Genomic DNA, 13,463 nt, shown 5'->3' on the forward strand with positions numbered 1-13,463 from the left:
AGAATCTTTATTAAATTCTTAAAATTTCTTGGAAAATTTCGCTAAAATAATGTTATCTTTTATAAACCAATTTTTAAGCGGAGCGACAGGATATTTTTGCATAATAATGAATGTAAATTTCTTTCCTCGAGCAATTATGAGAACTTTAAACAATAAAATAATAGCTTTTAAACCATATTTTTTTATTTTTTCAACTAGAAAATTGCATATTTGCATATTCATATTACTAGATATGTGTATATGAAGTTAGTATATAAACTATTATTTCTTCTCCTAATTTTTTGTTATACGTTTTATATGACGAAATGATTTGTAAATTTTAAATTAAAATGATTGAGAGAGAGATGTTTGCATTTCGTGTACTAAAATAACAAAGGAAACGATCTTCTCCTCCTCTTCATCCTCCTCATCTTTTAAGAGGATGTAGAGCAAGATTGGAAGTAAATTACAAAAATTTCCATTTTCCAAAAATTTAAAACAATGGTGTAGCATTTTATATAAATAATAAAAAGTATTTTCCCTCTTTTTAACCATTAAATTGTCATCAAAGTAAAGTATTTCATTGTTTTCAAGGGATGAAAAGGGGAAAAGGAATGAAAAAAATCTCGTTACAAACTCCTTAACGGATTTTATTTTCGTTCTGTTAATGTATGTTAGAAGGGAGTTAATTGAGAATTTAACGAGATGTCTAAGATTAAAACTTAAATTTAGTTAAAAGCAGAAGAGAGAGATCATTTTGCAGATACTTTGCCAGAAGATAATTTAGTTTTTAATTTTAAATAATTGTTTTTTATGATGATTATTACACACGTTTTAAATATGTTCCGGAACAAGATCTGTAAACCAAATGATATCCTTACTTAATTAAGTTCTACACGTATAAAATTTAGTTAAAATGGCCAAAATTTAAGATAAATGGACATGTAAAACATTAAAAAACACGTTTAAATAAGCTTATAATCGATAATTTTCACCAGATATTATGTTATAATGCAATTTATGCTTCGTTTATGATGATGGTTAAAGGTGTTATTGCTATTTTCGTATATTAAGCTATTCATTGATGGCATAATTACAGTTTTCTGCGATGAAAATGTGTATAAATGATGCGGAATTTCGCGTATTTCGATGATATTCTCTGTTAATTAATTTGTATCTAACTACGTTTATGACTTGCAACAGTTTAAATTACTGGAAAAATAATTAATAAAGGGATTCACTCCATTATATATATAAAATATATAAATACATTTTATAGATTATATATATTAATTAACCGATGTATCATCATCATCATCATCATCATCATCATCAATATGATAATAGATACAGATCGTTTTCGAATGAAAATTATTCATATCTGTCAGAATATTGCATATAACACGTATTAACGTTTATTCCATCCAGATAATAAGAGTAAGGAAGATAAAATTACATAGAGCATCCATTATCTGAAATTAATAACTGCTAAACTAATTAATGTGATAAATTCTCGAAGCTGGTAAGATAATAAGATAACGCGATCGATGACCCTTCCTGGTCAAATTCATCTATCATCTCAGATAACCCAGGATGTAGATAATGAATTGACAGGAAAGGAGTTTGATTAAAGTCATCTATCATCTCTGTAAGATAAATCACTTTTCATTATCGCCAGGCAATTTTTAATAATTATCTATTCATCGTTAGATAATAGATAACGTAGCATCTAGGTAATTTAAACTAATTTAATTGTGATAAATATCGGAGGAGAGACGAGAGTGGAGGAGGAGGAGGAGGAGGAGAAGTGTGATAAAATTAATGAAAAAAAATGATTGGAGGAAAGTACTCCCCGCTCGCTCCCAAAGCTAATTTTTACTGTTTATATTTGCTAATTGCATCTGATAGAGTAAATCTAGTTAAATTATATTCATTTCAGGTGGTTGCGAGAACAAACATTGCGAATATTACGCTCTTTGTGAGAGCGGAGGGAAAGGAGAAAGCAGATGTGTTTGCCCTCAATCCTGCGTCACGGTAAGTGGTATATTTAGTGTGTTTAGTAGTAAATTAAATCAAGACTAACTACGGAAAAGGTTAAAACAATGGTTTTATAATTACTTAAAGAAGGTTTACAACTGAATACTTCCGTGACTTCATCAAACTCGATGTCGTTTCCATAGAGATAAGCATCACTTAAATCTCCACCAATTCTTCTTCTTTCACAAGATTTACAGATTTGGGCGGGTTGTACACTGGTTATTATCAGTACTAAATCGCCAATTAGTATAATAGGAATTACATTCAATACTTGACCTCTAAGTGAATCGATACTTTTACTCCTAACGATGCTATGTTGTGTGGAAACTATTAAAATCTCTCTTGTCACTTGGTGTAATTAATAGCATCCTTTAGTGAAAGTATTTATAAGCTTGAATGAATTTGAAACATAGCAAAGTAAGGGATTTTATGTCTTCTAACATTGACTTGGTCGGAAGTGGGGAGAAGAGAAGCCATTTGTCATTCTTCTCGTCCTCTTTCTAAATTGATTTTTGTGCAGAAATTTTGTTTACGAAACCATCTTTATTTTGTTTCCTTTCTTCTTTATCATTCAATTCTTTTAAATAATTGATGATGGATAATTTTGAGATTTTATTCTGTGATCTGGATGATGCGCATTCTTCTTCTAGAAACTTTCGTCTTCTAGAAAGTTAGAAAAAATCCGTACAGATAAATCTTTCCCATTCGAAAAAACCTTTTAAAAGATTGTTCAAAACAAGATAAAAACCTTTGGTGCAAGATTAGAAAATTAACTTTCCAACAGCATCAACCCTCTGGCTCTATAGGATGCCACATCGGTTCCTAATTTCCGAACAGGAAATTAGAAAAGATTAAACGGATCTTATATAATTATCCAAAATTTATTCTTAAATTTTACTTTTTTAGCAATAAATAAGTGCAGCGGATGTACATACGTACAACCTTTATTATCCAGCGTGCATATGATACGTTTAATGCAATGTTTACATACTTCCAGTCATAATTGTCTAGTTTTAATTGGATTCAGACATTGTTTGTGTTCCTCTACATTAATTGTTGATGTAAATTAAATGTGTTAACGTTTGAAATAAATAAATTTCTATAGTTCTCATTGTTCTAGTGCATGTATTCTGGTGTTTCGTGTAAAGGTTTTAATGTTTATTTAACTTAAAATCCATTTTTAATTTAGGAAAAAATTGTTGCGGAAGAGAATTTCTCTAAATTTTATCATAGAAATTCGCGCGAGTTAGATTATAAATCATATTTTCTGATCACATGTAGATGATGCCAAACGACATTTTTCAACGATAGGGAAAAATGACGGATAGGAGAAATGATGCTTGATGCTGCATCATGTGATGAGGGAGAGATCTTGCTCGAGAGAAGAAACTTTTCTTTCGTTTTTATGCGTGTTTAAAGTATTATTTGTGTTTAACTAAAATCTACTTTATCGATCAATGATTCAGGGGATGTTTTTCGCCAAAATTAATTAGTAAATATGCAGGATGCTCTTGTTTATCCGGCAAGCTGGAAGCGACCTTCTTACGTTTTAGGATAAAGAATCGGTTGTAAAACTTAAGAGAGGTCGTAAAGATCAGATTTGGACAGTTTTTTAGTAAGAAAGATCGAGAAGATTAAGAGATTTATAACGAAGAAAAGTTACTGCATTCCACTCTGCTTAATCCCAGATGTCAGTTCTAACAATCCGCTAAGAGACAAGATCAATGCTTGCCAGATTCCGCATCGTTCTGGCCCAATCATGGTCAATAGAAGATTCCAAATAAAGCGAGTAACGTCACAAGAGGGATAAGCGTAGTTCGCAGTATCGACAAGCAATAATTTGCAGCGCAGATGCACAATAAGAAAAATTAGGATTTACTAACAAGATTGAGAACTCTGTCAACTTGTCAACTTCTTTAAATCTGACTATTAAGAATAAAATGGAAATAAACTTTTGAATTATTTATATAAAAATTTTCCAATATTTTTCATACTCGTAACTTTATATGCTTGTTAAATATAAGCGAAATTTAATTAAAATTAATGATAAACTCGTGTTGAATAAGTTAACGTATACAATAGCATCATGACGGCATTCGTGCCTAAGCTAACAAAGCATTTCTTCAATTTGTACGAATTTATCTGCCCTGATGGCAATGCAGAAATTCAATAGACAGTCAATACGAAGAAGTTCAATTCTCACCCCAGGCCAGCCTCATCTTCTTCTCTACACACATTCTTCTTTTAAATAAAGCACGGATTACTACAGTTAAAAGAAAATTGAACACAAACCAAATTGTAATTAATTTAATATACCTCCTATTTTTGCATTAAAATTACATAAATTCATACAATTTACATCACTGGATGCTGCTCTTGGTTATCTAACACAAGCTGGCATCTATCTAATCGAGCAAAATCCTATTGCAATTTACCTAATCTGACATATCGATCTTTAATCTGTCTAATTTAGCACAATCTTATTCAGAATGATCTAATCTAGCGCATCCTAATCCTCCTACATTTAACCTCGCACCAAATTGCTTCATCTTATTTTGGTTATTAAATAAACTTACCTCGATCTAACGCAATCATACTTAACTTTGTCTAGCCTTATCCTATTTGTCTAGTGCAATCTTTTTCCGCCGTTTCCAAGAAAATATAACCTCACCCCTATCAAATGCAATATAATATGTATTTCGGTGTACTTTACCCAATAAAATCTTATTTAGTATGTCTGATCTAACATAATTTTATCTTGATAGAGCTACATTTAACTCAAAATAGCTTTATCCGATGTACTGTACTGTACCTATGTCAATATAATCTATCTTGCTGTACTGTACCTAACTCAAAATGTAACTAAATCCTGTTGTATCTAACACAGAATAATCTTATTTGATATATCTAACTCAACCACAAAAATTTATCTAATACATATAACGCAAAGCATCCTTTATCCTGATGTATTAATTCAACATAACTTTTATTCTGGTGTACCTAACCTACAACAACTTTTATTCTTTTCCAAGCAGAATTTTTACTTCAATCTATCTAAATTACAGATTGCAGATTGTGCAGATGGGGCAAGAGTCTAAAGCATCTCGACTTAAAAGGGGTCTGTTGTACACCCACAAAAAATTCGTTTAGAAATCTGATCTCTTTGGAGAAAGATAACAGACTTCTAAAGGAAGATATCGTACGTTACACAAGCTCAGAAAAGGAACAAGTGTGCAGAAATGACTGCCTTCATCTACGTAACCACCCTTTACCCTGATTCAAAATGCGCCTATCCTGTACCTAAACCAGGATAGCTACATCTTGATACACCTAACCTCGTACAACTTTACTCTGTACACAACACAGTTTTAATAACAAGAAAACTCGCATCCTTAAACAAGAAAACAGAATATAATTTCATTAATTAAACAAAAGAAAAATTAATGAAGAACGATTGTGTACAAATCAGTGAAACGTAAAAATTAAGTAAGTAAAAGTGTTTTAATATAAATAAACGTTTCGTTGATTTGAAGATAAATTGGTTTACTATAAACAATTTATCTTCGAATTTAAAAAAAAAATAAAAAGAATTGCTTACTTCTAAACAATGAAAGTGGAGAAGACTTTTAGTATATTGGTTTAAAAAGGGAAAAATTGACAAAAAGGCAAAGAGGAAAGAAGAAGAAAGGGAAAAAAAGAGGGAAAAATCTCTAAGGAGTATCCACTAATTAGGTAGTCTCGTCTAAAGTTTTTTCCTTTTTTCTGCTAATTTCGTTCAAGTTGCTAATTACTCCGTTAGAGAAACAACTTGTACGATTATAGAAGAAGTTCAGTTAGGGAAAACGAGTGCCCTAGAGGAATTATTTCCTTAATTCCATTATTCTTTCTGCGTTTAAAAAATCACGTAACCCTCAATCTGAAAAACTAATTAAGTTACATCAAACGCAGATAGATGCTTTACGAATATATTGAAGTTAAATTATTTTAATTATGATTAAAATTTTTTTAATTGTGATATTTTATTTTGGTACAGCTCGAATCTCCTGTATGCGGTACGGATGGTGTTACCTATCCTAATGAATGCGAGATGAGGATTGCAGCTTGTAAGAAACAACAATATGTGATGGTGGCATCTAGAGGAAGATGCGGTTGGTATTCTAACCCTTCGATTCATTTTTATCTGAATATTTTCTTATTAATATTTGATGAAGGCGCGAAGCTACTTAAAACTCTCCAGAGCGTAATGAGAGAATAATGACTTTCGCTTGTGCGCGCTTTTAAAACTGTTTATTTATTCGAAATAATGGAATTAAGTACTTAAACATTAATAATTTTATTAATGGGAAAACATTGTGAAGAAATGATTTGTTTAGTTTCGATCGTAGCATCGTTTAGAAAAAAGGAAGAGCAAGAGGAGCAGGAGGAGGAGGAGGTGGAGAAGGAGGAAGAAAGATTTAAAGCATCTTCTCGGTCTGAAAACTTAAAATTGAAGATTTCTTCTTTGATTACTTCCTTGTTCTATCGATTGGACACGGAATAGGCGTAATATGTAGGAGTATTTTTTGAAAATAAACCGGGAAATAGCAAAAGTACATAAATTTGTATAAATAATGAAAGTTTAAAAGTGGATACGGTTATAACTGTCATAAAAATCTGACGTTTACTTGAAAAACGATAAAAATAGGAGGAATATGTAGACGATTCGAGTTTACTTTTGGGATCTAAATTCTTTATTTATTTTTTCTTTTTTTTTTCTTTCTAGATCTGTGTCAAAACGTACATTGCAAATATGGTGCTCGATGCGAAAACGGTCGATGCGTGTGTCCTACCGAATGTCCGGACACACACGAACCTATATGTGCCAATGACGGTGTGACTTATCAAAATGAATGCGAAATGTGGCAGGCAGCTTGCCAACAGAGTCAAGATTTAAGCATTCTCTTCTATGGAGAATGCGAAGATGTTGGAGGATCCGGACTTGGTAAGGATCATTATCTTCTTTGTTGTTTTATCGCCTTCAGTTTTAAGGGAGGAAGTAGAAACGAGAAAAAAAGGAAACTAAGAATTGTATCTTTATATGTGCAAAAGTATTTTTGCCAAGATCGATTTGGCAGTATCGATTATTTAACTTGAAAATCGATATATTTCTCTCGTTTTTTTATTTTGAATCTCATAAAATTCTCTTCGCTCTTAGGTTAAAGATGATAAAGTGCAGTTTTCATCTGAAGAGATATTTTTATAAGTAGAAATAACACACCAAAAACTATTTATATCTCTGAAATGTAAGAAGAGAAAGCGATATTTTATATTAGTTTATCGTTTAATTTAATATCTTATAAACAAATTTAGAATTAATTTAAATTTCTACTCTTATCAGATAAACAGATAAATAAAATTCTTCGAAGGAATTCGTGCCAAAACGTAAATTCTCAGTAATGCCAGACAGATTAAATGTAAATTCCGTTTACAGATCTCGGTTCCGGGATGAGCACATGCGAGAAAACCTGCCAATATGGAGGGATGTGCGATTACGATGCTGATGGAGTGCCCAGGTGCGTTTGCAACTTCCAATGCCCAACAATACGCGATCCAGTATGTGGATCGGATGGAAAACTGTATGACAACGATTGTAAAATGAGAGAGGAGTCGTGCAGACTCCAACAGTCTCTTCAGACAGCCAATCTGGAGAAGTGTGGAGGTAATTTCATCCAATTAATTTTACAAGTAGTTAATTTTATATAGAGGTTTTTAACATCGTTTTAAATCTTGTTACAAAAAGGTAATTAACACGCATTAACTAAGCTGAAAAGTGCAAGCATTAAGCTATTAATTATTGATGAGGATAGGTATCAGAATACTTCAAAAATTAACGTCCTTTACATAGCCAAACGACAGATTTTTACCCCTAAACAAATTATCGACAAAGTGATGAGGAAGAGCAGAAAAAAGAAAAATTATCGAGGAGAGGGACGAGTGGACATGACATAATTTCTAGTTGACTGTCAAAGCTTCGGAAATAAATTATTGTTGTCATCGAGTTAATTTGTATAACGATGAATAAGGCAGAGAAACATACTTAAATTTATTTTATTCCTTATTTATTCATGGATCTCTTCCCCTTCCTTCCCAAAAATACGATAAGTGAACAGATAAAATAATTATTTAATGGTGGTCTGTGGTTGGTATTTTCTACGATTTGCATAATTTTCTCTAACCTTATTCAATCAATATACTTTTTCTTATTTTATTCTAATCTTTGTATATTTTTGGAACTGTTTAATATTCAGATATGGATATTCCGAGACGTAATTAAATGGAAGTGCCGGTTGAGATTCGTTTTATGACTTTAACAATAAATCTGCTTCATTAATAATAGAATTTTAGTAATCTTTACGTAAATTTGATTAAGATCAGCATGTGGTAAAGTGGAGAAGGAACACATTTTGGTGCAAAATCTATCGATTTTTTTTACTTTTATCCTTTTCCAAAACTGTGACGCATCCTTAATGATTTCTCTAACCTTCAGAAATGTCTCTTCGAGTGCATTTTAAATAATTCTATCAAAAATTAATTCCTTTCAGACGTTAAACTGCTGCCTTGTGATGGAGAATCGCCTCTTCGAGATCCAGTTTCGGACGAAGAATATTATTGTGGAGAAGGTCCTAAATCGCAGACGTGTCCTCCAGATAGTTTTTGTCATCGATCTGCTATTTTCGCCATCTGCTGTAGAGAAGGTAAGTAGGGAAAAAAAACATAAAATAATCATCGATAGAATCATATACTGTTTTCCTTTTCTTTCTAACTATTTTTCTCTTCCTAAATTGGATAGATAAAGCGCAATAAATTCTTCATTACTCTGTATTAACTACATGTATCTGATGGAGAAACAAATCTAAAAAAATAATTGTTTATTCTTTAGAGAAACAATATACTTCGGCATGGTTACAGAAGGGATAAAATTAGATAAATCCGAAAGTATAGCCTGTTTAACATCGACACGGGTAATAAATCTTGATATATTAGTCAGGAAATTGTGTAGGAGTGATTAAACGACACAACTTTAACCAACATTGGTTGAATTTCTTCGAATTGGATTCGGGGTGTTTGTCTTTATAGTGTTTGAAACAGGGAGAAGAAACCTGTCTTTTCTTCTCTGCAGATGTATCGATGGTTAAATTGCCCGAGAAGAAAAATAATTACTATTATTCTTAAGAGTAGAGTTAATGTCTTTTATTGAATAGGTTTACAAATGTAGATGAGAGAACAATTACCAAGATTACCTCGGTGCATTTGACCTAGTCATTAAAAGTTCTCCTCTTTTACTTTAATTTAATTTGATAAATTGAGTTTAAAATTCATTTTTAATAACCTTTTTGCAGTGGCTATGATTAAGAACTGCGAGGAGACGATGTACGGATGTTGTCCTGACGGAAAAACTTCAGCTCAAGGATTAAATCATGCCGGTTGTCCGAGTATGAATGATTTTTATTGCTTTTTAATGTTATTTATTAATATTTTCTCACTGTCGAAAGAAGGGAATTAGATTTATTCGCATCCTGACATTTTCTGTTATTGTCGAATGAATTACCCCCTGTAAAAGTGTCTTTTCCTCGTAACTTGGCATCAAAACATATTTTGATCAATAAAATATCTTTATGGGAATTTATAAAATATATAGATCGAATTTAACTCTATAAATAATATATATATATAGAGAGAGAGAGAGAGATGCAAGATACAACCTTTCTATATATCATATAAAAATATTATTTTGTATGAAATATTTTTTGTTTGCATTAATAAATAAAGAAACAATAAACATTTATATATTATAATAAATAAATCAGAAATTTAAATAATTTTATTTATTTTTTCCGCGTAAATCAGTATTATAAATTTTAAATGTCCTCTTCACTGCATTATAGAAAAATGTTGCAAAAAAGACACATTTACAGGCGCTACGTAAAAAATCAATAAAGTAAGGTAAAACTAGCCTTTAAAACTAAACTTAACTGATTATTTTTGACAAGTAATTGACTATTTCGTGTGCTTTGGGTTATTACTAGTAGGGCTGTTAAATTTAGAACCGGATTTTAGCTTGCACGTAACTTTAAAGTTACTAATATCATATTACTAATCACGTATTTCTCGACAGATGTCTGCAACTGTAACAAGTTGGGATCTTACGAGCAAACTTGTGATCCTGTCAGTAAACAATGTCCGTGTAAACCAGGTGTAGGAGGTTTAAGATGCGATCGATGCGAACCTGGTTACTGGGGTTTACATAAAATAGCAGAAGGAAACAGCGGCTGCACGCGTAAGTATGGATGATATACGATAATTACGTATATTAATTAAACTACGTCGTTACTCGACTAATACTGATTAACAGTAATCATTATTAATATCTATACATATCAATTAAATAATAATAAACTGTGTTTTACGCATATAAATTAAACTATCGTGATATTTATATTAATTATCATCTTTCCTGGATTTCTGCAGTTGTTTAAAATGTAGCCATTCAAGTAAATATTTTATCAGTTCATGCAAGGGATTGAAATCTTTCTGATTTCATATCCTGAGTTCGAGTTTCTTGTTAGAAAGATCCTTGTTGTCCGTTTGCTATGATGTAGGTCGGACGTGATCAGAAACGTTAAAACGTTCTCCAAAGATTTTTTCTCTTCACTACTCACACGCTCTCGCTGTTATTATATGTGATAGGAAAAGAAATGATATAATCGAATATGATCTACTTTAAAAAATTGCATTTTTTCTTCTGAATTCCATATAACATATATATATATATATATATATATATATTATTAATCTGATAATATATATATAATAAAATAAAAATGCAGGAGAAATCCAACCTGATATAAATTTGATAAAATTAGTTGCTTATTTTTTTCCAAATCGCTGAGAAAGCTTGCAGATGTGGAGAATTATTCATGATTAAAGTTAACATTAATTACATTTTTTGTTGATTATGATACGGCTTCGAATATATTAGATTTAAATTGCTTGATGTCAGATGCAGTTTATGTAGCTGTAAATTTTTTTAATATCCTAATCGCAAGAAACTCTTTCAAACATATTAAATTTTATAGCTAAATAAGTGATGATGCATTTTTAAATTATATATAATTCTATAGATTTTATCTTTTTAAGTTTAACTATTGATGAGGATTTCCGTGGATCAGAAGAGAGAAATTTAAAATATATATTAAGAATGACATTCACATACGTTTATTTAATATTAATTTAATAAATAAGAGCGAATTATAAATTAATTTCTTGTATAAAAAGTCAGGAAACTGTTTAATCTGTACGAAACAGCATCTCTCGAGATTTATGGATCACGTATAGTTTTAGTAAGTGAACTTGAAATAATGTGAATTATATTAAAAATTGTAAAATAAATTATAAATTTAATCAATAAAAAAACTAAAAATACGAAAGTAATGCAATTTAAATGAAAAAAAGAATAAAATATAGCTTAGATAATGACTTAAACACGTATAAAAATAATATTGAAACTTATCTAATTTAACATAAAATTGAGTCATGAGAAAGCCTATTTGTAAATTCAAAATCGATCCATTTATATAGAAAAAAATAATAAAAATGTATATAAATTTACTACCCTTTTTCCATTATTACGAAGAAATTCACGAAAGTAGTTTATAAAAAAAAAACAAACTTATAAAAGTAGTAAATATCTCATAAAAAGAGGCTAACATCAGCTATAACGTTTGTAGACCACCTTTAAATTTTCCACGCAAGTTGAACTTCTTGATAGAATAAAAAATATAATAATAAAAAAAAATAGGAAAAAACCGAACTTTTCGGATGATTCTTTCCATCTTAACAAAGGTGAGAAACGGAAATATCACGCAGAATGGCCGGAAAATTAAACCAATGATTAAACACGTGAGAAAGAGGAAAGGTTTTCCATTACATTCCTTCATGCAATGTCCCGTTTGGCTAGGAGCCACACGAAAACCCTCTGTTTTCTTTCAGAGGAAGAGAACATCTGGAAGTGACGGAGACGTTTCTACAGTTTGTATACGTCTTGGCCATAGATTGAATTGGGTCAAACTGAAGATCTTATATTAGAAGTTTAGAAAAATATAAACAGAAAAAAAATTGACTTTTTAATGTTTAGAAAACAAGGAAGTTTTATATATACTTAGCCCTATATAATATAAAAACTTGTCTTTTCAACTAAACTGACTTTTCAATTTACTTTTACTTCAGTAAAAGGTTTCAAAAACTTTAGACATTTAACTTGTTGATCTGTTAAGAAGATAACAAATGATCTCCTTTATTTTTTTAAGTACAGTACAAGTCCATTAAAAAAACCTTAAAACAAAGCAAAAGTTTAAACTTTCTCTATTTTAAGAGCATCTTGAGTTAAATATATATATATATATATATTTCTATTGTATCAATCTGGTTTCATGCGTTAATGTTATGAATATTCATGATTTATCTAATCCATGAATTATTAAAATCGAATTCAACATGGAGAAGAAGAAGCGGTGAAGGAAATTGTAAATAATTTATAAGGATTTATTAAAATTAATAATATATTTTTTTCTTTATGAAACTTCCGACTTTTGTATTAATTTTTAAGAAGGTAAAATCGGTTTGTTGGTGGGTTTAAGTATAAGAAAAATTACTTGGAAGGTTTGTAGTTAAAGATAACGATTTTTCTCCAAATATTACGAAAAGCTGATGACATCAGCAAAGAGTGAGTTTTATGATGAAAAGAAGATAGACCACGTTCATTTTGTGTTATTTGGAAGTGGTTTTTTCTCTTCTTCCTCTTCTTTTCTTTCTATTTTAGCTTGTGGATGTAATGAACATGGCTCGGTTCGAGATGATTGCGAACAGATGACAGGCAGATGCGTCTGTAAACACAACATTCAAGGGATGAAATGCGATATTTGTCCACATAAGACAGTGTTACTCCCGGAGGGATGTTTAGACGGTAAGTTAGTTAGTCTGTCTGTCAGTTTTTACTTTAAAAATGAATTTTTTCTGTCAATTGACCTACTCTAGAAGATAGGCCATTCCCAAAACAAAAATTGTAAGAAAACAATTGATGGAATAAACTAAATTAATTCTCTTTTGTATTGTTTTCTTTCTAAAGGATGATAAATTTGTCGATACGTCAATTGGCATCTTACAAAATTGATTACTCCTAAAACAGATAAAGTTTGCAAGCAATTGATAAAACACTAATGGTCAATTGATAATGCATAATGAAGCATGTAAATTTAAAACTATATTCTTTTTAATTTTTCCTTATTTTTAACAAATTATAAGTAGTATTTTATATACATTTACTTTAAAATACTATTTAACAGTAGAAACCAGTAAAGATAACAAGCATCTTTTAACTAATAAATCACTATTGATAATGTATGAAGTAT

General features: G+C 30.4%; 1 protein-coding gene across 4 annotated transcripts in view; it reads left to right on the forward strand.

The window, feature by feature from the left end:
• Positions 1-13,463, forward strand: part of LOC111626228 (agrin-like) — a 148,320-nt gene that overhangs the window by 124,807 nt on the left and 10,050 nt on the right. For all 4 annotated transcript variants that reach the window (XM_023369534.1, XM_023369535.1, XM_023369536.1 and 1 more), the window contains 7 exons: positions 1,919-2,013; positions 6,050-6,164; positions 6,779-6,997; positions 7,487-7,714; positions 8,598-8,750; positions 9,396-9,488; positions 10,172-10,333. In XM_023369534.1, coding sequence (XP_023225302.1) covers positions 1,919-2,013; positions 6,050-6,164; positions 6,779-6,997; positions 7,487-7,714; positions 8,598-8,750; positions 9,396-9,488; positions 10,172-10,333 — 1,065 coding nt within the window. The remainder of the gene's footprint in view (positions 1-1,918; positions 2,014-6,049; positions 6,165-6,778; positions 6,998-7,486; positions 7,715-8,597; positions 8,751-9,395; positions 9,489-10,171; positions 10,334-13,463) is intronic.

This window comes from Centruroides sculpturatus, unplaced genomic scaffold, assembly GCF_000671375.1.
Source record: "Centruroides sculpturatus isolate CEXI.00-Female unplaced genomic scaffold, Cexi_2.0 scaffold410, whole genome shotgun sequence".
Lineage (NCBI taxonomy): Eukaryota > Metazoa > Arthropoda > Arachnida > Scorpiones > Buthidae > Centruroides > Centruroides sculpturatus.